Raw genomic sequence first — 24,924 nt, 5'->3', positions numbered from 1 at the left:
TATGCTGCATCCTCTCTTGAACCTTCAGGACAGTGCCAGATACTGGCCCTGTCATCCCTGTATGTTGGACTTTGGCCCTCACTTGATACACAAAGGAACAAAACATACACAGAGTCCGTGGCTTCTGCTGAAAGCAAAGCTGGAAGTAACCTGTTCAGAATTAAAAGAGAAGAGCTGGGAGAGGTTTATGCTTCTGAATTGTGAAAAAGTATTAAGATTGACTTTTAAGCAATAATTGAAGTACTTTATTAATAGAAATATTAAATGGAAAGAGTAATCTTGAAGGGAGAAATCTGAGAGAGTAATATTTTTCCAAAGAGAAATGCAATAATTAAATTGGTTGTTAGCAGCACATGGGATTGGTGGTGGGTTGTTAGTTTAAAATTTCAAGTTTTTCAAAGACTATTGTAGAGCTAAATCCAGTAAATAAATAGCAGTCTAAACCACGTACTGCTTTTGTACTTCACTTAAAAATAATTACTTACATTCACTCGAAGATAAAATTCTTCCGTCAACACCCAAAATCCCTCTTACTCCCAGTCAGCCTCTGCACTACAATTAAATCATTCCTAGCTAAGAATAAAGGGTTTCTAAATGTATGCAAACGGTGTCCATTAAAAATATGAAACGTAAAAGAATTTTTTATATAGCATTCTTTCATACCTTGAACTAATTAAGGCAAGAGTAGTACACAGCATTCTTTTTTTTTTAAATCTCGTTCGATGCTACAGTACAATCACAAATCCAGAAAGCCATATTCAAAGTTTTCTGAACTACCAGACCAGCCTCTGCCTTTTCTTAAATCCTAGTTTATGGTAGGAAGTATTAACAAAGAGCATGCAGGGATTTCAATCTAATACAGTTTGGACCATCACCCAAATCATTGCTGCCCCTAAAATACATTTTCCTGTTAGCTAACTTTCCTCTAAGTGAAATTAAATCTAAGTTATATTTAGCTGATCTTGCATCTCCATGGACATCACTTCTCATTAAACCCAAGAAGCAGGTAATGGAAAGATCTTTGGCTAGGTACTAAATTTGCCAAAATAACACAAATTAGAGTTCTTAACTGCAAATTAAATCTCTGTTTGCAACAACTCTTATTTGGCAGGTGGGGTGAAGGTATTTGCCAAAGGTACATGTTGAAAAACACATTACTCCAAAGGGTTAACACCAAAAATTAAGTTAACATTTACAGGAGGGAAGCGCACGTTTTTAGTAAAAAAAAGTTTTAGAAGGTCATAGAAAGTTGCTTTCTCTTACCCATTTCCTGGAGTACTGGAACACCCTGGAGAATGACTCAGAGAGGTGCTGCCAGCACAAGGACTCTTCTTAGTGGATAAATCAAGAACACCTTCTGCAGAGACAAAAGAATGACTTCAGGGTTTGAAAACATAGTATCAGCAACTTTGTATCTTGATAAAAAAAAGCGTTTGGGCTGAAGTCATACATTTTATATCTTATTTGCACACAGAATTTTCTCTAATTTTATTTTTAAATAAACTAAGGCTTTGATTTGCTTGCAGTTTGGCTCACAAGTGGCTTCAGCATAGTCCTCAAGAGTCAGAAGAAAATTTGGCAAAATTAAAAGTGCTCTTGTTACTAGGGACATAGAAGACGATTTACAATGACATTTCAGGATATAACTCAGCCCATTGCATAACTAATTCTCATCAGTCCCAAAATGAGAATCTTCAAATTCCTGAGATAATGCACCAATAAAAGAGGGGCTTTTAAGCCAGCATTTGATTTTTTTTTTAATCCAAAACTCTAAGAAAATTAATTGATAATTTCATACTGAAAATTCACTTTTCAATAATCACACACACATTAATGTGAGACTCCTTTTCACCTGGCAGGTTGACATCCTTCATCCTTTTTTCCATTTTTTTTTAATGGGTCTCTACTGGCAAAGCTGCTGCCTTTCCCTCTCTATTGTGCCATTTTATTTCAGCTCTTCTATATACCAAATCTTTCTCCTGCTAGATTGCATCTTCTGTTCCCACTAGTGACACTTCCTCGCACTCACCTATGTTCCTCTACAAGCCCTTAAGTAAATTCTGCATTTCTAGGCAACAAAGAAAGGACTGCTTTTTTTGCTAGAAAAATCCTTATTCCCACTGCACTTAAATTGGAATTCTGGTCATTTTAACAAAGGCAACATTGTCATAGAAGCGGAACAGCCATCTGAAATTCCTTGAAGCTTTGAAGCAAGAATTTTATGAAGCAAAGATAAACGAAACCTGTTGGCAAGGTAAACTAGAGACATTTCAGAACTCCTCACTCATTTAATCTACTCAAGTAAATACCACCCAAGACAAGAACAATGTAAGACAGCTTTCTGATTGCTTGAAATTCTCATTTGACATATGGGGGAAAAAAGCATGATAAACAGTGAACTAGAATTAACTTACAGAAAGCTGTTCCACCTACTGCATTTGGGAACACACCATAACCCAAACTTAAGCAGATAATTCAATCTTCCTTTGAAAATCACTTAGGCAGCCACAGGATAGAGACTGGATCAAGTAGCAGCTCCTTTTCAAGAGGCTATACAGAACAGCACAGGCTGCTATCAGAGGCACTTGCATCCACTCTTCGTCTGTCAGAAGGGTCATTATGACCTATAAGTATTGGAGGGCAAGCAGGGCCAGCCTCATACTCCCAACAACTAGCTGGGTTCCCCTCAACGTGCTCCAACAGAACATGCTACAACAGAAATACAACAGAGAGCACCACCAGCAGCCTTTAAGACTGCCTCTGAAATCTCTCACTAGCAAGTTTGGCAAAACCTCTTCCAATTACATTAAATGTAAATTGGAAAAAGAAAACAGATTATTGTATAAGTTAACATGCACATTTAATTCCATAACAAGCATAATGAACATTTTACATTATCTTACAGCTTTTTCACCAAATGGTAGCTAAAGAATATTTCTTGTGTATTCTTTTCTCTACACCATACAATAATCCAACTAAAGAAAAATAAATGGAAGTAAAACTGATTCTCTCCCTCTCTTTCAGCTATAAGCTTCACAATGAGAACAGTTTAACATTTACAAACATATATGCAGAAGTCACTCATGGAATACATTTATAATAAAATTATCTAGAAAACAATGCCTGTCAGCTGAACGTAAATGTCCTCACTTCAAGAGAAACACCATACAACCTTTCACTGCTGTTTTGTAACTGAAGTGTGGCAACAGCTTTGCATAAGTGCAGTAAGTGTCCAGATGCCCAAGCTGCACATTGTTGGATGCATAAAATTAACATTTTTACAAAAGGCTTTATAAACATAAGTTCAAAGAAAAAAGGGATACTTACAATTCTGTACTAGCTAAAGAGCTGTTGTTTTTTTTTCTTTTTTTTTTTTTTTTCTTTTTTTCTTTTTTTTTTTTTTCTTTCTTTTTTTAAGGCACCTTCTCCACTTGAAGGTGGACAGCCTACTCTGTATTTGGTAGAATAATTTCAGACACCAAAACATTTCTAAAGAAGGGTAAATGGGACTAATTTTAATCCCATAAGTAGGATGCACTTATGATAACCTCTATTCAACAGTTTCAGGAAAACACATTCACATACTATAATCACTAATTGAATTTGCTTGTTAAAACATTTTTTATGGGAAACAAGGTTTTCAAATTAAAACAAGCTCTGCAACACTGTTATAAGTTATTCAATCTGTGCTCTGCAGAACAAATCTATTTTTAAGGTAGAAGAGAGAGAGACAAATGCATAAATCTGGAAGTTTTATACAGATCATGGGTACCATTTTTGCAGCCTTCACAAAGCAATTTATTACAGGTTTTTAAAAGATACTGTATTCACATTATGACCAGAAAGAAAATAAATCAGTCATTCAGTCAGATTATGTACTCATCTTCAGAAAGGAGACAACATTATGGTTTTCACGACCACCAGAACTTGTCCTACCAGCAAGCAAGCATAGTATCTGTTTTGGCAGACTGTTTCTTGCAGCTCCCAGCAGGAACAGCACACTTGTCCCCAGAGTTTGGAGCATGTCCATCCCCTTTGCCCTTCAGAAAAATCACTCATGCCTACGGTCTTTCAATGTCTCTTCTCTCCCAGCCACATCTAGCTAGTCACTATTTTACTGTGAAAACATCTGTTTTTCCACTTTTCATTTTATATATGTAGACTTCTAATTGGCAAGTTTTGGATCAAGAATGTCACTAATGGATTGCCATAGGATACAAGACACTGAGAAGAGTCCTACCTTGTTCACTAGGTTCTGACTGAGACTTTCTGACAGTAAGGTCCAGAGGTGAGTCTTGGTCAGCCATGAGAAGTTTGCTGAGCACAGGGTTCTGAGCAGTTGCAGCCGTGGGAGAGGAGGCGACCAGAGATGCTTTCAGCAGGCTTTGGTTCTTTGTGCTATTGGGCTGGCTGGAGTCCTGAGTAGAGCTATTTTTTGAGGTATATTCAGCAGCAAACTGTCGGATCATTCGCTGCATGATCTCACGGGCCACTAGGGGAATATTGGGGTCAGAGACCCTTGGACTGTCTGTAAATATTAGAGATTAAAAAAAAAAAAAAAAAAAAAAAAGCACTTTAAATAAAACAGGTCTTGTGTTAAGTCATTGTTTATACATACAAAAAAGAAAAGTAATAATAATAAAAAAGCCAAGGATAAAGTAGTTTCTGTAGAAAATGTGCGAAGCATTGGCAATTCTGGTATAACCTTCCCAAAAGAACAGTTTCCTTCAGATATATATATACCATCTCTTCTTTTGTTTTCAAATACAGAAGTATTTGATCAGATCTTAAAAGGTATGGAAATCGAAAGGAGAGCTAGACTCATAGAAAAGTACCAAGTAATGAGGATTGTTTTAAAAAAAATTGAACAGGTTGTTCAGTGGAAGAATTTATTTACTTACCTGCCACTACAGAAGGGGAGAAGGGTGATTAGAGTTGCACCAGTCCCTTACAAGTTTACTGGGAAATACAAGTCCTATAGAGTTCTGATTCTTCAAAATAATTCACATAAAGCTCAAACTTTCAAGTATCTTCCATTCTGTCTATTCTTTTTGACATTTCTATCACTATAATCAGTGCAGCACCAGGTATTATCCAAACAGCTTTCACATATAGAGAAAAACAAGATGTGTCATATGCAAAGTAATTCTATTTATAGATGAGCTGATAAATTAGTAAGAAATGGGAAAAGGAACAGGTTGATATTCCAATTTACTTATATGACACAGTACATAAACACCACAGTATTTGGGAATGTGGAGAACCCAAAAATACACTGGCAAAAATAACTGCTTTAGACTCATAGTAACTTATGATATCCAAGAAAGTCTGTAACTCCTAAATTAGCTAAGTTCTGCCATCTCACCTCAAACGCTGTGTTCTCTGGCCAAATCAGATTACTTTTAAAGAACTAAAAACACAACCAAAACCATACCACAACTCCAGAAATAGCTCAAAAGGTTTTATTTTCTATTTCTGAAGAAGCATTCAGAGAAAACTGTACAATAGAAGACCAAACATATCTTTAAAAGCAGCTCTAAAAAACAAATAATAGTAAAGTCCTCTTAAAAAAAAAATGCCCAGGTTAAAGGTAATCTACTGGGAACACACTATTAGAAGTATTAGCAAGACCTTCCTTGGTACGCTTCAGCATTCGATTTGCCTTTTACCACCATTTTTTACAAAAAACCATCAATTCAACAAATCAGTTTTAGAGTATCTGTAGAGGATGATCGATGTCAAGGTTTGAGAATATAGCTGCCCACAAATCAGAGTAGCAGCATGCAGCTATTGTGTTTCTTGATGAGAAACTGTATCAAGCTTTAAAGACTTAATCAAGCCTAAATTCCTTCCTTTTAAATAAAGCTTTCTAAATAAGAACCTCTATAGTCAATATGTGTATTTTTATAGGGGTACAGTAGCTGAACTTCTGAGACATTTACATAAATCCTTAATAATTTTATTCTAAAGTCTGCAGGACATTTTATTATTGCTAAGAACAAGACCCTAGAGTTTTAAGAAAGCACTAAGAGAAAAGCCAAACTTAAATTTAGGTACATTTATATTCTCACTTTCTTCTGAAATGGTCCACAAGGACATGAGTCTGGAGGCTTTTTTCTGCTACTGTGAGATTTCTTCCACTTTCTAAGCTCTTTACTATAATCTGCTGACAGACAGGTGAAAAGCTCTAGGAAAGCCTAGAGGGGGACAAACCAATGGCAAGATCACACTGATGCCAACTATTTGGGGCATGTGCTTGTGGTGTATACAAGTGTGGCTGGCAGAAATGCAGAGCTCTGCTTTCTGAAGAATAATGCCTTTACTGTGCACCCATGTTCATATGTACAATTCAGTAATGCTTAGAGTTAAACATACATCCAAATTTAGGGAGGAAATTACATATATGCCTACTGCCATGCATCCCTAATCTGCAACTTCAAAGAAGCAGCAGAGTGACTACTGAGAGGTTTCTAATGCTGCTCAAACTAAACTCTCTAATTCAGGACACAAAACTCAAATTTCAGCCACTCGAGCAGCTACACATTAAAGGCTTCTTGCTTAATATAAAGATTGAAGGCTAAGGACTAAATAAAAGGCAAAGCAAGTGTAAAATATTTTCTGGTGCCTCTGCAGCCTCCCTTGAAATCAACCAGATATTTATTTTGATCCCAAATGTCTAGGGTTTTGGGATAACACACAAAAAAAAAACAAACAACAACAAAAAAAAAAAAAAACCAAAAAAACAACCAAACCAAACACCAAACCAAATACAAAATCAAACAAAAAACCAAACCAAATTAAATCACTAAAATTAACTACAAAGAGATTCTCAGAGAAGAAAAATACAGTAAATATTTACCAGAAACAAATAGTCTAAAGCAGTACCTCCAACCTTTAAAACCTTAATACCATTTGTCTTGTGTTTCATCTATATTGAAATCTTAGAAGACAGTATCAAATAAAAAAAGTATCATTTCACTACACCATCAAAAGAAGGTCCTATCCTGCCACAAGGTAGAGGTAATAGACTGCTAGGTACTACCACTCTGCTTTCAATAGAAAGTACCAACATTTGAAAGAAGCAATACTGAACTAGAGTGCCATGGGCACAAAGCAGAGAGAAAGTACCTAAGACTGATGGACTGTAAACCTGTTCAGAAGGTTTGCCAGTCCTGCTAACCCCCTGTGTATGTTAAGTTCACAAGTGCACGTCCTTGATGTGCAACAGGCATGTCTTCACAGAACATCTGCATTTTCTCTGATCTGCTGGGCTACAAAATACCAGTCTCCAATGTTACTGAGCAGTGAGAACAGAAAGACAGAATTAACTCATCACTGGCATGAAATCAGGAGAGTCAAGCATCTCTGAGCAATGTAGGAGCAGAGTTCTGACATTCTGTGTGTCCTCCTTCAAATGACAGTGCCTGGGGATCACAGGGCAGTGGCACGAGTTAAAACAACATTTCAAGCACTCTAAGTACTGTCAAGCTTGACAACAATGTATTAAGGATTCAGAACTGACTTCCTGCCAGGCATCATCCCCTCCCTTATTACTTTTGCATCAAGAGCAGATCGGCCAGAAGAATGAAAGCAAAAGCGTACTAAAAAATTCTCAAAGATTCTTAGACACCTGAAGCAATTTCATTATCTTAATTCTGTGTATCTGACCATGGACAGAGTGTTAAACACTTCATTAGCACACTGCAATGGCCACCAATATTTTTCTGACAATTAGTAAGAATGCATTTTTAATAAGACATGCACACAGGTCGTACATAAAAATTAAGCTCAATGGTAAAGGACTGAAATATTTAATAAAAAATTTGGAAGTGATGGAACCATATTTTTTTTCCTATCGGAAGTAATATGGGAAACACATCTTCTCTAGATTTGTTTTCTTAAATCCCTTCTGGATTTAAAGAGAGATGGGATAAAATCTAAAAGCAAGAGATAACCTTAAAAGAAAAACAGAATAAAACACACACACACACACACACACACACACACACACACACACACACACACTGAATAAATAACAAAAAAACCCCAACACTGAAAAGGAGGATGTGGAATAAAAGCATTATCTGAACTATCGGTAGTAATGCTATCACTATCCTTCCTACCAACCTACATGCTCAATACATCATAATGTATAGTTTGTATTTATTCATTTGAGTCAAAAAAAGAAAGGCTAAGATATGTTATCTACTTAAAACACCTTTAAATATTTTGGTCACTGGAAGGAAGGGCTACAGCAATTTCCAATTTGTTAAACTGAAGCCTTGCATTGTCCTCCAGCAGACAGGTTGGAATTACTGATTTGGCAGATTCTCTCACACATGGGTTAGACTGATAAGTGCAAGGTACTTTCATTCAGGATGAATTCAGAAGCATCCTCTGGATTCCAATTTCTCAGATCAGTAGAAAACAGTGAAATGAGTTTTGTGCCTTCTAAGAACACAGTTTAGCTGACATAACTCTCCAGAAGTGATTTACAGGACACTCTAGCATTGAGCTACTGTTATTGTACTCAGTATATTGCACAGAACTGATTTTCCAGTTCTTTTGCTGATCACATTTTGAATTCTCCATATATCCCCCACAGCACTATTCCTACATTATAGTTAGAATTTCAACAATGAAGTGTTGATTGCTGGGGGTGGGTAATCACTACAGACTGCCGTGAGAAGATTGCTGACCTTTAAAAAAAATACTGAATTTTAAAATAATAATAAGAAAAAAATACCCACTGCCACTTGCCCCTCCCTTCAAAACAGCCCACTCCCCTGAACACTGGTTTCAGGGGAGCAGTTCTGCTGGGTAACAACTGAGTCGTTCCTCCAAAAGTGCACAACATCAGTGTTCTCTTTGACTTGTTTGACTTGAGAGACTTGTTTTAGTTTAATGTTACCCTTACCACACTGTTACATTACTACATTATTTGAAAGTATATTTTTACTCTCAATAAATACATAAGAACTGAAAAATACTGAAGATACAATGACAACTTGAACATCAGATCTTTGTTATCTACATTACATGAAAAAAACAGTAACAGAAAACAACAAAACCCAACCCAACCCAAAAAAACCCAGCAAGAGATACCATTTCCCCCCTATTAATACCAACCTTTTCTGTAAAAGACTGCATTGAGGAACTCTTCTGCTTGCCTTTCAAAACGAATGATTTTTGCTTGCTCTTGTCTAAGCAGAGCTTCTTGTCCAGCTTCTGAGGCTGGCTCATCCAGACTGACTAAGTGTTCCTGCAAAGATATTTAATATTTGTAAGATTTTCCTGAGTCCAAAATGAATAGACTTCTTAGGTATAAAATATTTTTACTCAGCTGAAAACATTATTATGTACTTGGGACAGGGTTGAAACCACAACTTCATTTTTGACCACTCCAGAACATTTTACTTTATCCTGTTTTTTTGTTGTAAATGCAGAAGCATGTAAGATTTTATAGCATTATGGGAAATAAGAGCCCACTATAAAGAGAAATGTTTACCTATTTTACAACATTTGTCTGTATATCTCATCTCTAGCACTTGTTCTCTGGCTACTACGTTCAGTTCCAAGAAATAACTGCTTAAGGCAAAACACAGAAGGTTCTCCTTATTTTACACAGCGTTCATGCAGACTGCATAATAAATGGCCAGGCACCAGCAAAAAACAAGTCCTTTTGTGAAAAGGCTCAGCAGTAGCTACTTTTACACTAAATAAACTTAAGTTAGCTGCTTACAACACCCACAGTGAATTAAAATTCCTTACATCTTTTACAACTGAAAGCAACCGAGTTCTCAAGAATATTTCAAAACAAGTTTTAACTAGGGAGCAAAACTGTGTGAAATATGAGGATGAAATACTCATTTAAATAAAACTCAAGAAACTAGAAGACAACAGTTACAAAAATATGACATCTAAATGCTTAGATTCCAACCACCTCTCCCCCCCCGACACACCCCACTTTATAATTTCTTTTGCTTTAATGCCTTGGTTCTGTTGAGGAGCCCCATCTCTTTCCCAGCCTTCTTCATCCACTTTCTTTTTTGAGCTATATTAAAGTTACCTGTATTTACCTACTGCAGGAATGCATACACAACCGCTCTGTGTTTAGGGAGTGTTTTGTTTTGTTAACCTTTACAAAGTATCAATTACCATACTATCTAGGCTACATCTGGTTTTTTGGCTTTTTGATTTCAGGTTCATATCCTCACCGGACTAGAAGGGAAGGAATAAACTGGCAATTCATTTATCATTCACAATGAACAAAAAGAAGTCATCATTTTTAAGCTTGCATCATCTCAGCTTCAACAGGTTCAATGAAGCAGGGTTACATAAATACCAGCCCACAGTAATTTAAGGAACACAGCAGTCGCATGAAACTGTGTGCAAATGGCAGTAGTATGAAATGCTGGGGACTCTGGCCTGAACAACATGGGCTCTCACCTTCAGATTTGTAATTGAACAGCTTCCAAATGTTCTCTATCAAAAGTATAGCATGATACTACCTCAGACAGGGTAGAGAGACAAAGCAATATTTTATGCTAAATCAGAAGGTGGAGAACATGCAATGACAGGTGACAAGAGTAAAATAACATTTGCTGTGAAGGCAAGAGAAGTAAAGACCTCACAAAGTAACTGATACTTTTTTCCATGCCAGAGGGATTCCAGGTTTGCTTTCAAACCTGATGGTTCTTATAGGAAAGATCAGCACTTTCAAGACAGTCTTCAAGAATATCAATTTGAACTCATGGGTTAACGACAATGGAAGCAGTCACCTCCATCCAAGTAGTCCTGAACCAGTAATCAGCAGCAGTGCTCCTGCAGTTCACTGGTATTTTACAAACATTGAAAATAGAGTTGTACTTTTCCAATACTTAAAGTACGCGAAATAGCTGTACAGGATTTCACAGTAAAAATGCTTGCAGAGAATAAATCAAAAAATTGAGAGTTAACTCTTCATGCATGACTTCATAGAACATATTTGCATTCTCTTTTTGAAACTGTGTTTCTGCATCTGACAAAGTTTAATGCAGGAAATGTCCTAATTATTGACATTCTGAGTCAAGCTCCATTATCTTTTATGCATTATCAATGTAATTGTAAACTCAGTTTATCAATTTATGTAAAGAGCAGACATTTGTGCAAATTAGCTAATATCAGAAGTAATCTAGGCATACAGAATGTTGGAATAATCACTGGAATATCTACATAATCATTTACAAAGAAAATGCTTTAAGTTTTACTTTAAAAGGAATCTCTGCAAACTGATGGGCAAAGATTTGGCTAGAGAAGCTCCACTGGAGTTAATTAGCATCCTCTGGCTGAAGTCCCAAAAGCCATTGCAACAAATTTTCTTGTAATTCAAAGGACAGGTAATTCAGAACTGAAGGAAACATTACACCTTCAGCCTGAGCTGATACTCTGCCCTGTTACAGGCTACAGTGCTGGAAGAAGCCTAAAATAAAAATAACCCTTGTACAACATAATGCAATTCAAATCTTTCTAGTACTTTTTGCAACTAAGACAATATATATCAAGTGCTAGCGCAGCAACTTGGTGAAGAGTTCAGAGGCAGCATGCTTTGCCATAAACAAAGTGGTTTTAACATTATTCATATAAAGGTAATGTATAAAGAGTACAATTTAATCTACCTAGGCTAACTAAAGCTGTACATTTTCTACAAAGGAAAGGAATGAAGGAAAAGGGATTAGCCAGAAAAAAAACTCCTAAGTGGCTTACACTGGTGAATGGATGAATAAAAGATCATTTGATCTGCATTCAGGAGAAGAGGGGAAGAGCAAGGCAACGACAGCACTTAATTCTTACACCTCAAACTCAGAAGCATGCATGTATGGTTTTTAACATGTTCCATCTAAGACACCAAATGTAAAGAGTCAGGTTTAACCTTGTGCATAAAAAGTATCTTCAGCTATTTTCTGGCATCTGCAGTACAGTACTGACTATGGCAGACAAAATATACTGGCAACTCTGTTTATTGCAACTTTCCATTATTTTCTTATCAACTGTGTTGCATTACTTCATCAGTCTTTGCTGTTGGTTCACCCCTAGCAGGAAACTTCAAGTTTACACACTCAATACTTGATTGTTATTATGTATCTTCTATTCAACATCAACTTTCAAAAGTGTGTGTGGGAGGGGTGTTTATTTTGTGTCTGTTTGGCTAGTTGGCCTGGGTTGTTTTTTCTTTTCTTCTTTCCTACATTTTTTATTTTTTCACCATTTCTTCCCAAGAACCATTATTTGGATCCACTACCTTCAGGCTTAACTTCTTGCTTTACAGTCCTAAATCACATAAAAGTTTTCAGTGTCAACATGGAGGCAGCAAGAAAAAGAAAAATGCATTAATACTTTCGTATTATTTGCCATTGGTCACAAATACCCTGGAAAAAAAATCCACCTGTTACTTTACATATTATTTTTAACACAGCATTCATTTTGTTTTGTGCTTCTCTTCAGGTGGAAACTATGTCCCAGAGCATCCCTGGAATCCCATCAATGAGCATGCAGTTCAACAACAGTGCTTCAGAAAAAGACATTTGGAGCGGTTTGCACATGCTCCCAAAGGGCTGAATCTCTTTTTGTATGTTAAGATATCAAGTGTAACTACATAATTAAGTCAAAGAGCCTTAGAAATAGAGGGCTCATGTTTTCAAAATGCAAAGTCAATGAACAACCTTGAGAGACCACCTAATCCTGGACAATTCAGCCTTGTCAGCACTAGTGCTGGATCCTCACAGAGAACCTTCTTGTAGGAAGTGTTGATGCAGCAGTTCTAAATGCTAAACTGCTGCTGTGAAGGGGAAGGCATGATGCAGGCTGTATTTGTATACACACGGCAACAGCAGCTTCACCTTTAAGCCACAAGCTGCACACAGATGGAGTGGGAAGTGCCTACAAGCTACTGTGAGGTAATTCCTATCCATCTTCATGGAGACGATGGAGGGAGGCTTCCCACAGAACACCCATGGCTGACCAGACACCCCATGGGTCCTAGGGATAAAATCCAGTTTCTCATTCCAAGGGAAAACAGAAACAGTGACCAAGACATCCATGTTTCAGCATCCCTAGGTTGTCTTCCTCAACACTTGATTCTTTTTAAGACTGTACAGTTGTTTTAACTTTTAGCCAGTGAAAAGAAGAATCTACTGTTCCTGTAGACAAGCCTTAAGAGCACCAGAGATTGCCGTGTTTCCTTCTCCTCCATCAACCTTCAAGATGAAGGCATTCTTGTTGCTTTCATCTCAATGCTATTGAGTTTGTTTACATTACTCTTAAAATGCTACAACCACCTGAGGCTTGGCCAGTACTTAGATAAGAGAAGAAATGCCCTCACCAGGTATTAAGAAAGACGTCTCTTGTGGTATAGCCCCAGAAATAGTTCAGTACTTTTACAATGCTATCATTTTTCAGACATCTATAACTTGTGACTTGGCAAAACAAATCTGCCTGTCCCATTTCTGAAATTTATTGAGATAATTTTCAGTTTTGAGAATGCCCTTTAAAGCATCGAGAACTATTCTCAGCTTGGCATCAACTAAATTCAGATGGTTTAATTAGCTTTAAGATATCCCTCACTTACTGAACATACGTACTTTTAAAGAAAGAAGCAGTACTATTTCCTTATTAACCAAGATGACTGATGTCAGATTCAACAAAGTCAGGACATTATATAACTTGACTGATTCATAGCTATTGAATATAATTTATTATCTATAGAAGGGGAAGAGAAAAAACAAATAAAAGTGGAAATGCAGCATGCAAATACACAAGCTAAACTGACTCTGCATTACTAATAAGCATAGCTGGAGATTACTACAAACAGCCTCTTCAGGTTTTAGCATCCATATCAAATTACTTTAGAACCATCGATACAAAACTGACAGTCGAAATGCTGGAGGGTTTTTTTACAGTGGAGAATCCATTAATTATGTTTTAGAGCACCTTCTAAGTGCACTTAGGATTGCTGTACACAGTTTAAACACTTTCTAAACCACAAAAATTTTGTAAGAGTTTTGCAACTTTGATTCATTTTCCTGTATTCCTTTGCAATCTTCAATTATTCTACAAGTTTACACATTAAATGATAGCAGTAGCTTCTCCTCAGAATTCTTCAGACACTTACCACACTTACTGTTTATGTTCCTTCATAGTGAAAGGACACCAGATTCACTAGCTGTTATTATAATTAATCATAACCAAGTAACAGCATGATATTTCCTTTCAGGTATTTGTGTAAAGCAATTACTTACAAGCTGTTAAAAATATTCAAATCATACCAAAGTAACTTTGAATTTTAAAACTACTCCTTCTGTACCCTACCACACACTTCTTGACTGAAAGAATTATTAGAGGTCCTTACATTGAAGCCCAGGTACTTCATAGTACTTTGCACACCAGACTCAGCCTTCTGCCATCAGCAGCATGAGACTCCAGAACATACTCCTGGAAGTCATTTTCTCACTTGCTATTTTTGTAGCTTGAACATATCTATAAAATAGTTAATGTGCTTAGGAGTATTATCCTTGCTCTGCTCTTACCAACTAATGAGATTAGCTCTGTGTCATGCCCCACCTCCTTTTTTTTAATGCATATGAATTGCCTCATGTAGCTTTAGACAACAGTGGGTTTTTTTCCAAATTAATATACTGAACTGAACTATCTGTAACGATTCTTTTTCCAGTTTCCCCTCTTACTACTGGTGCTTTTTTCCTGACCTTATCTGCCTGTTTTAAAAAAAATAAATCTTGAACTAGGTTGGAGCTCTAAGTATGAGGAAGTGGCAGTAAAGACTACCTCATTTGATAAAAACACTCCAGACAGAGCCACAGATTTCTTCTGTAATGAAGCTCAGTTAACAAACCATACTGAAAAATTAAGAACCACAATTAAAGAGAGGTGAGTCAAACACACTTCATGTTCAATTTGTCTGAATTGATGGGTATTCTCTGTACCACAACCTTTTAGAAGGAAAAACTTCATTAAAAATCAAAACAACAAAAATAACCCAAAACAACAAAAACAACCCCTTCCCCAACAACAACAAAAACCCAACACAAAAAAATAAACCCACAACCACCTGGCAAACTACATTATCTTAAATCTTCTCTGTGAAGGACAAAGCCCACAAGAAACTGAAAATTACCACATTTGTAGATTATAAAAATGAGAATCCACTGGTTTGATCCTGAAGAACCTGATCTAGTTCCCCTGAGCAGGAGTGGGCAGCTAAAGCTGCCAACTTTGCCTTTTGTCTTTCACACCCATCAGTGTATCATGCATTTCTGCACACAGGCACCAGTGTTAATAACCCAGTAGCAGCTCCAGAGGTAAGTAGTTATTCTCTCTGATACAATACAGAAACAATTGTGTATTCTATAATATATGATGGAAGAAAAAAAAATTAAATTCCCATTTTTAAAGTCTTTACATTATTTCACATAAGCCTTTGATTTGGGAAAAAATGTCTGGGAAGATTTTAGGTCTCTAACTTTCTCTATATTTTATTATCCCTTTCAAACAAAGACACACAAATTAAAACTATTTCTCTATCAAAAACTGTCTTGTATTTTGACTGCAAAAAATCCATGCATTTGCTCAGTATTTGCAAGTAGAAATACTGCTACAAAATAAATTAATATTTTGAGAATATTTCAGCAGATGGTTCTCCATCCTTTGAAACATACACATAATTGAATCCAATGGCTTGTAAAAGCAGAACCCAAGACCACTGAAATGGGTGGGAGAGCAAGTGTAGGTTTTTTCCCTGAAACAGCTCTGCTAATAAACTAATCTTGGCCTCCAGCTCTCACCCTGCAGTACAGAAGTCAATTCTCCTTAAGCACAACTACGGTTTCTCAAGGGCAAATGAAATCCAGAAAAATATACACAGGATTTCTATTGGTTCTGAACTTGTCTGATCAGGTATTTGTGTCACTCAAAAGGTGAAAATCAAGTACACTGATTAATTATACCACTAATCCAAAAGGGGGTATTGGTAGAGATGCACTAACAGCCACAGACTCACACTTGTGCAATATGTGGTTTGGGACTATTTTGCTTCCACCTACATCACTGATTACACACCTTTTCATTCTGTACTCACCAGTACACAAGCACAAACACAAATCATCCCATCCTGCCCAGTTCTCTTCCTAAAAAGGTAAAAGGATGCACACCAACAATAAAAAAACCCAGCAGAATAGAGGATGTGGCCCAGAAAGCACAACTGCTACCACATTATGTACAGGAACAGACAAGTTATGGCAGTTACAGAATACTGAGACTACAACTCAATCAAAAGAAGAATTAAAGATATCATTACGGATGTTGAATGGAAGGGATTCCAAATAAACTAGAACTAATTTAGTTCAGTCCATCAGAGCTAAGGACTATCCATCATTTGGCAAAATACCAAATGAAGTTACCTACTTTTTTGTAACAATTAAATCTCTGTCATTTTAATTCAAATTACAATGCTGTTAAATCCATGCTAAAGTCACAGTTAATTTTGTATTGCAAGCTAATGACATTATCAACAGCCAGCAGTGCAGATATCTGGCACATCCACAGAGGAAAGCTGCACTTGAACCCTGACACCCCTCTTAACCGACATGCAAGAACTCAGCAGGTCTAAAAGGAGCTATATCCTTCCCTCAAAAACCAAAAAATTCCAAACCAAACAGAACCGATACAAAGGTTTGGGGCAGGATGGAGTGGGGGGTAAAGGGGGGAAAGAAGAAAAAGAAAGAAAAAACACCCCCAAAAAACCAAGAGAGTAAAAGAAAAAACAAAAAAAAACCCCACCCCAAACCAAAAACAAAACAAATAAAAAAACCCCAATAAACCAGAAATGTGCATACTCCAAAGAAGCACTGTGCCAAGCATGAGAAGAATCACCAGAGTTAACAGAGAAGCCACAAGCCTTACTTGAATGGACAGTGGACTAGTTTATCCTCCCTTGCCATTTCCTCAAACCCCAGTGATTCCTGAGCACATGTACAAAGCTCTCTGCTGTCCTTGTTTATCAACCAGCTGTACTAAAAATAATTTAAGCAGGTATTTTTTGATTCTGAAATGTAAACTGACAGAAATTGCTTGGGATTTAGTTACAAAAATTATCCTACCTCTGCTGCATTCTGTGTCAATCTGTACACAGTTCTGAAATATCTGTAGACCCCCGATGCCAAAACACCAGAGAGCGCACCAGATGTGACCACATCTGCGTCTTTTTATTCCCCCATTTAAAAACTACCATACAGCACAAAGGGAAACCATGCAGGGAACCTTCATGTAAGTGGCTATCTGGAGGCATACACTGCCAGCTTTTTCAGTGATACTCATAATCAGGAGCTATACTTCACTATGTGAAACTAAATACAAAATCCTAGCAAAGTACATGAAGATATAAATGGAGATATCTCAACTTCTGACTAAATGTCGCATAGACGCTTGAAAAGGACAAGATCATAATGCTTAAACAGCACACTGTGTGGTTGACATTAATTTTCTTGGGCTTTGTCTTCACCTAACAATCACCAATTTTCACCAGCTCTATTTCAATTATTGTGGACTGATGAGGATAATTGAAATGTGGACAACTTCTTTTAAGAACTTCTCATCACCATTAAGATTCCCTCAGACTGTGACCAGTCTCTGACGACACCACAAAATCAATTACTGAACCAGTTCAATGGCTCAACTACAACTGTTACACACTGAATTTTGTCTTTTTATGAGATGACACAAGTCAGACAAGACAGAACTCCTTACAGCACAAGTGTGCATACAGCTCACCTGCTGTCAATATGAAAGTATTAGCTCTTACATCAGTTCTAAATGCAAGCATTCCTAACTCTCCTCTCCATACTTTTAACAAAATCATATACAGGCAGCAAGGCAAGTATCTATATAAATAAGGTATTCCTTTTATGGGCAAGCGAGGCAGCCCTACATGTTAGCTGCTGCAGAGGGAAAGGTACTTCTGTTCAAAGTTGATAGAGATCCACCCTGTATGTTACCTTACATTGTACAGGAAGAAGTAGTATTAAAGAGCTCCAGCAAAGAAAGTTTTGCAAGACACAATAAGCCTTCCTTCCTATGCTATACAACAATCATTATTTCAACCTATAGGCTGAGCAAAATCACATATAGCATGGTAGCCTTTGTTTCATATATAGCTATAACCTCATTAAGAAAATAAACTGCAAGTTAATTATATTGGGAAAGCTGACTTGTTCACATTTAGGCTCTGACTTGGTTATAAACAAGCACAGTACAAAATCTACCATCCAAAGGAGCCCTTTAATGAAAGCATATGGCCCAAAGGGAAAGAGATTCCAAGATACAGAACAAGACACTAGGTTGTTAAAATGGACCAGATTTCCATACTTAAGATAAGCCCATCATCTGACCATAGTAAACACAAACAAGGCAAAGTCTGGCTCCCTTGGGAAGGGTTACATGATTCCAAAAGATCTCTTACAAAGAACTCAAAAAAACAAAAAACCAAAAAACACCGAAGAGAAAGAGACACTACACAGGAGAAGAAAAGAAACAACCACAAACCTGCATCACATGCTACAAAGGAAAAGTTTCAAAGAAGAAACAAGTCTCTTCATTAACTTGTATTATTTTAATTCAGAAAGTATTTTTCCAAAGGAAGGGAATGGGGTAGAAGGTTGCAGATTTTCTATGTTCAGTTAACTAAAAACAGCAAATGCCCTCCTTTTGTCCCTCCCCTACAACTACTAGTTTCACACATCTGCATTGTTACCTTCACTTTTTCTCTTCTCAGGCAGCAGAAAAGACAATTTTCATCAAAAGACCAATCAGAAACACCTTCAGGCTCACAGTCTGTAAATCAGAGGAATAGCAAATTACTTCATATTCATAAATGATGACACAACTGGAGCCAAAAGAGAAATGCCAAATTAAATACCTGTTTCATAACATTCTTGCCTGCATTCTGAGGATGCAGGCTTCATTTCAGCCATTTTTCTAAATCCCCAGATTACCAAACTGTATACATTTTATCTGTGCACAACAAATCTGTTTTTCCAAGCACTGCCAAATACACTCCCAGCTACATAAAGATGAACGCACACTCATTAGTAATTTTAGATGAAACTAACTGTGAGCACTGCCTGGGGGAGGGGGAAAAAAGCACAAATCACCACGGTAACACACATTTTCTAGAGGCAGAGCTGGGGCTGCTTCTGTCATTAGAAATGCAGAACAAGATACAAACAGAGATTGAATACCTTTAAACAAACTGAGATCTTTTAATAATCCAGGTCCAAAGAGGCCTTCTAGAATACTTTCAAACCCTAAAAGCAAATAAAAGAATTGTTAGCTTTCTAGATTAAGTACGTCACTACAAGAATATTCACAATAGCAGTTCTATATTTATCTGTTCCAAGAACAGAGATCAACGTGTTTTCTCTAAAGTATTAGAAGATGCATGGGTCAATTGTGATGACTGAACTACTGACAAATCATAGCACAATCTAGACTCCACAGACTCCTGTACTTTTGTAAATAGCTAGGTTATAAACAAAGAACATTAGGACACTGAAATAAACCATTTCAAAAAGAAAACAGGAAGCTGCAGGTTCTACTTGACCAGGTAATTTCTGTGCAATAAAATTTTTCATGCTTGAGTCTCTAAACTGAAATAAGGGACCTTTTCCCAATTAAAAAAAAAAAAAACAAAAAACATTCTTCCCCCTGACTGGCATTCATTTACTCTCCTAAATTTCAGGAAATGTTAGAATTGGTGTTTCCAGAAGAATTACAGGTTTGAAGAGAGAATATTCAAAGGAAAGGGAAACCAAATTCCAATCACAGATCCACAGGTAAGACACGCAGTCTGATTAATTCAGTAATAAATAAATCTAACCAATTTTAATTTATTCCCAAAGAGGAAAAACCTTTACCAAAATCACAGCCATTTTATGGGAATGTTAAATCGATATTAAACTAAACTCCTGCTGGCAACAAAACCTACAGAGCTATTAACTACCCAATACTGTGAGAAGACAGATTAGAAGAGTGAATATAGAAAGTACAAACACTATTTTAAGGGGGACAAATTCCACCTTTTTATAAAAATGGATTCCCAGTATGACCATAAAACTTGAGACTACAATTTATGCATTTCCCCCTCCCTCCCATTAATACTTTTGCTTTGTAGATTTAATAAGAGTTTACATATAGCTAGGGGCAGCTTCTCCTACTTGCCTGAATCATTGAGGCAGAAAAAGAAATGAAAAAAATTAACACACACAGGTATGGTTTTAAATTTGGAGAAACTTTAATGTGCAAATGGGAACAGATAAACTACCTGAAATAGCCATTATAAGAAACCAGTTGAAATCTAAATGATCACGCACTATGAAGAAAATCACTTATTGCAAAAGAGCAATAATTCTAAAATAACTCTGACTTTATACAGAACTAATATCAAAGTTATCTTTTGGTCAGCAGTCTTCAAAAAGGAAAAGCCAAGTAGTGTAACACCCTTCTGGGTTTCAGCAAGAGTGCCAGTGCACTAAAACATCTACAGATATCAGATGCAGGACCCTACAGTATTTGCAGCCTGCAACATGACTTAGATGGCCAAAGCATTGCTGGGGAGCAATGCTATCCTTGATCTAATACTTCTCAGAGGCTGACACTAAAAACTATCTGTGAAAGGACTTAGTGGAGAACAACCAGAAAAAAAAAAATGGTGAAAGAGCAACGGTGGAATAACAGTCAAGAGCAAAGAGAAATAGGGGAGAGATTAGAGAACAAGGTGAAAGAGGAGAAACTGGAAAAACATCCCATTGAACAGCACCTTGTCAGGCAGAGAAGTAGCACTGCCTCCAAAAAAAGCCAATTTCAGGCTTCAGGAAGTGGCAGGAACAGTGGTAAAGGGCCGACCAACCTGACCTAGAAGAAAAATAGGAGAATCAGGGTGTTGACCCATTGGCTTTTAACTTTGACTCTGTTATGGGCAGTGACCCCGCAGAATTTGTATCTGACATGAGACATTGAGGGAAAAAGCTAACCAACCTCATTCTTTACCTTTTTTGTTTAAAACATTGTATTATATATACATATATACATATACATATAAAAATCAAAAAAGCTCAGAAATTTTACTAAACTCACCACTCTTAAAATAGTAACTCCCAATGACTCATGCCCCATGGTTTGCCATGCATGCAATTGCACACTGAAGTCCCTGCCAAGTTTTACAGCTTGGATACTGTACAACCATAGTTTGCTAGCCCACTGTTCTTCTCAGTGATGCTAATGCCACTCAGTTTTTATTAATATTAAATATTGGATTAAGCAGTTGCATAGCAACAGCAGAACATCTTATGTGCAATGCTTGACATTAAAAGAGGCAAATAAGGGAAGTATGAATGTATTCAAAAACTACATTAAAGACTGGCAAAACTGCCATGAAGCTGAGCCCTATTCCCCCCCAAATGCAAAGTGCAATGCAGTAAAGACAGTCTAAGCCCTGTGACGTAGCATTCAGTCATTCAGGACTCCAAAAGAGCAACTGTGTACAGTTAATCATGCAAAATACATTGAAAACAAAATCTTTAAAAAGGAGCTGCCTACTTTTTATAGTATTTTTTCTCTCCATTGTCACTGCTCTTAGAAGCTTGAAAAGAACATTTCTTTTCCCACCGATTGTCCTTTTCCATTTGGCAGATGATATTTACCTGCATTTCAAATGGAACAGAAATTAACATGGCTGCCATTGCTAAATTCTGGTTTCTATATTTTCATCATCTATATTTCAGTGTCTGACAGGTCATAGCAGCTGAAGAGCAGGGCCAGTGGAAAAGCTGCAGGAATAACAGAATTGTAAGAGAAAAAGGGATAAAGATCCCAAGATTTTAGAGTTTTCTCTTAGATACATTCCTCATGACTAAAGCAGCCGTATATTTAACCCTTATAATGCTACTGGTGAACTATACAAGGAAAAAGGTCTTTCAGGTGTTAGTGTAACAATTTAGGAAAAAAAAAAAAAAAAGTTGTCATGTTTTAATAAAGACAACATTTACAAAGTGTAAAACTCTTCTCTATCTCAGAAGGCTCTCCAGCAAGTGAATTAGAAAAAAAAACCAACCAAAACCAAACATCAAGCCCCAGAAAGAACTAAGAAAACCCATTTATTACTATTTCTCACTATTACTCTAAAAGTAAAACCATATTTACAAAACATTGTTCTCTGACAAATGTCCTCTAATAAAATGATTATGGATGTGCCTTTTTGCTAAGATTAACAAGTATAGGACTAAAAAACAACAACAAAAAACATACACAACACACAACAAACCAACAAACAACAAAAGAACCAAGGGTTGACTATGCAGCATGGCCAAATTTCACTAGTTTTGTCACTGCACCTAAACAGCTTTATCTTCATCTTTTGTGATATTTCCATTTTCCCTTCTGTAGTCATATAAAGTCATAGATTTAAACTGCAATTATAGGTTGGTTTTTTTTTGTTAATAGCATCAAGATTTGAAAAAATAAAAATTTTAAAAAAAATTTGTATTTATCTTTTGCCTTAAAACTGAGAGCACTTGTAATGATTAAGTAGCTACCATGCTCCTTGAGACAACACTATTAGAGAAGCTGATAGTACAAGAGAAGACTTTATTGGCTGATCTCTAGTAACCTGGATTAGTCAAAGACACATTCTTCCCTTTAGAAAACAGCAATGCAAGATCTTCAGGAGATAGGGATGCATTTCTGGACTGTCACTGAGAGAGCCCAGCACTTCAAACAGTGCTTTTTCCCCCCTCAAACATACCCTTTAATATTCACTATATAATTCTGTACTACACATGTAGCAGCTTGTGCCACTAACTAGAAATCAAATAATTCTGAGGGCAGAATTCATCTTTACTATTATATAAATTATTAAAGAACTAAAAAAAGTCAAAAGGGGGAAAAAATAAAAACCAACACACAGAGTTTAAACTCTTCAGCACTAATCTGTGAATATCAATTTAATCTCTGGGTATCAATTTGTTACCTAGATCTCAATAAATTAAATAAGTACTAACCAAGGCAGTAGCTAATTATAGTATATATTGTCTTATTTTCTATTGCAATTAGTCTACAACAGATTAATCAGCATTTATGATAAACAATCAGATTACTACATAGCAGTTTGCTCTTTAAAAGAACAATTTAGTTGGAAGTTGGAAATTGAGTCAAAACAATTCAGAAAATAGTTGTCTACATTTTTTGTTTACATTTCTTATAAATACAATGGGGGGAAATAATGACTTGTTAATTAAAAAAAAAAAAAACAACTAACACACACAAAGAAAAAAACACACAAAAAAACCCCAAACCCACAAAGTAACTAAGAGTGAAAGCACAAAGAGGAAACAAGATGGGAAGACGAGCAGGGGAATTCAGAGCAAAGAACATGAATCAAAACTCAGAAATATTGCAAAGGACAGAGCATAGAGATGCACACAGTTTTAAAGTAAGAAAGGATAAAACAAAAAAGGTGGCATATATGCATATTACAAAAAAAAAAAAAAGTATATGGTAGTGTGTTAAAAATACTCAATAGGGTAGCATGCAATCATTCAGCAAGATCCAAAAGCTGATGTTATTTAACATTTGTGAGTTAACAGTCTTAAAATGCCATCGAGGTTTTTTAGTTTTTTTTCCAGTTAACTCAAAGAATGTTTGCAGCAGTGTTTAATTCCACAAAGTCTTGTAATATTGAGAAAGTTCTGATGGGATGGGAAAACATTTTTTTAAAAAATCACCCCTTTGAAATGTCAAAACATTAAACAGGTAAGTCTTAGGGCTTCAACCTGGTAAAGGTTTTCAAAAACACAGAACAGCTCAGAGGTCTACTGAGGAATCTCAGCAAAAATAGCATCAACCAACACTTACAAGGCTTACAAAAATTAAATAATTTTATTTCTATGAAACTAAAAAGTTGATTAGCAATAATAAGTTAAATAAAAACATTTTATCAAACCTGGTTTTTGGACTGGCACGACGCATTCACAGCCAGGAAAAAAACCATACCAAATGAAAAGCAGCCAAATACATACCAACCAGGTTAACAATCAATTAAGTGACAGCTCTTGAAATGTTGATGCCAATGGGAAACCACTGCTACTGAGGTACATTAGGTATTGCTTATTGGCCCTCTGCCATTTAACATTTTAGCCTGTGACTTGGAAGAAAGCAGTCGCTAAGTTTGCAGGAGATACAAAGACAGGAAGAACAGTAAATAACAAAAGGCCCAGGTCACAGAGGCTGCTCACCAAAGCAAATGCAATTAAACACTACTTTGAAAGATGGATAGAGAAGGATAAAGAAAGCCACGAAACACACATCTAGGAACAGGAAAAACAGCTTCTCAAACACATACCCAGATCCAGCAGCTGAAATTGGAAGCTGATCAAACTCAGCCAGACATAAGACACTCTAAATTTTACAAGGGCCAACTGAAAACACAAGACACTCACTCCAGGACCAGATCCATGCTTTCCCCACTCTAGGATTCTGGAGGTGTTACTTAGGGAAGTGTGGACTGGCCACCAAGATCCATTCCCCTTGTACTTTCCCTCAGCACTTACATTCAACATGTCAGGAGGCTCATTAACTGGTAGGAAGCAAGAGCCATCACCACCACATCAGGGTTTTATTGGATTTCTCATGCCTAGATTTTCTGGTCAAGATTGGATATATTTATCCACAGCTATGGGATTTGAAGCAGGAATTAATTCAGAAAAATCCTACAGTCTATGTGTAACATGGGAATTCTGTCTCTTTCAGGACAAAAATCTATTAAACTTGAATGTTTCAGTCACAGGCATCTTAATAGAAAAGCAAGACCAAGCAACAAGGGAG

General features: G+C 36.6%; 1 protein-coding gene across 1 annotated transcript in view; it reads right to left on the bottom strand.

Annotated features, from left to right (window-relative positions):
• LCOR (ligand dependent nuclear receptor corepressor) overlaps positions 1-24,924 on the bottom strand; it is a 60,922-nt gene that overhangs the window by 11,259 nt on the left and 24,739 nt on the right. The window contains exons 2-6 of the mRNA XM_071748501.1: positions 19,287-19,352; positions 18,800-18,879; positions 9,130-9,262; positions 4,241-4,528; positions 1,264-1,357 (exon numbers count right to left, since the gene is read on the bottom strand). Coding sequence (XP_071604602.1) covers positions 1,264-1,357; positions 4,241-4,528; positions 9,130-9,262; positions 18,800-18,879; positions 19,287-19,352 — 661 coding nt within the window. The remainder of the gene's footprint in view (positions 1-1,263; positions 1,358-4,240; positions 4,529-9,129; positions 9,263-18,799; positions 18,880-19,286; positions 19,353-24,924) is intronic.

This window comes from Heliangelus exortis, chromosome 7 (genome assembly GCF_036169615.1).
Source record: "Heliangelus exortis chromosome 7, bHelExo1.hap1, whole genome shotgun sequence".
In the NCBI taxonomy this organism is placed as follows: Eukaryota; Metazoa; Chordata; class Aves; order Apodiformes; family Trochilidae; genus Heliangelus; species Heliangelus exortis.
This window is presented reverse-complemented; position numbering and strand designations above follow the sequence as displayed.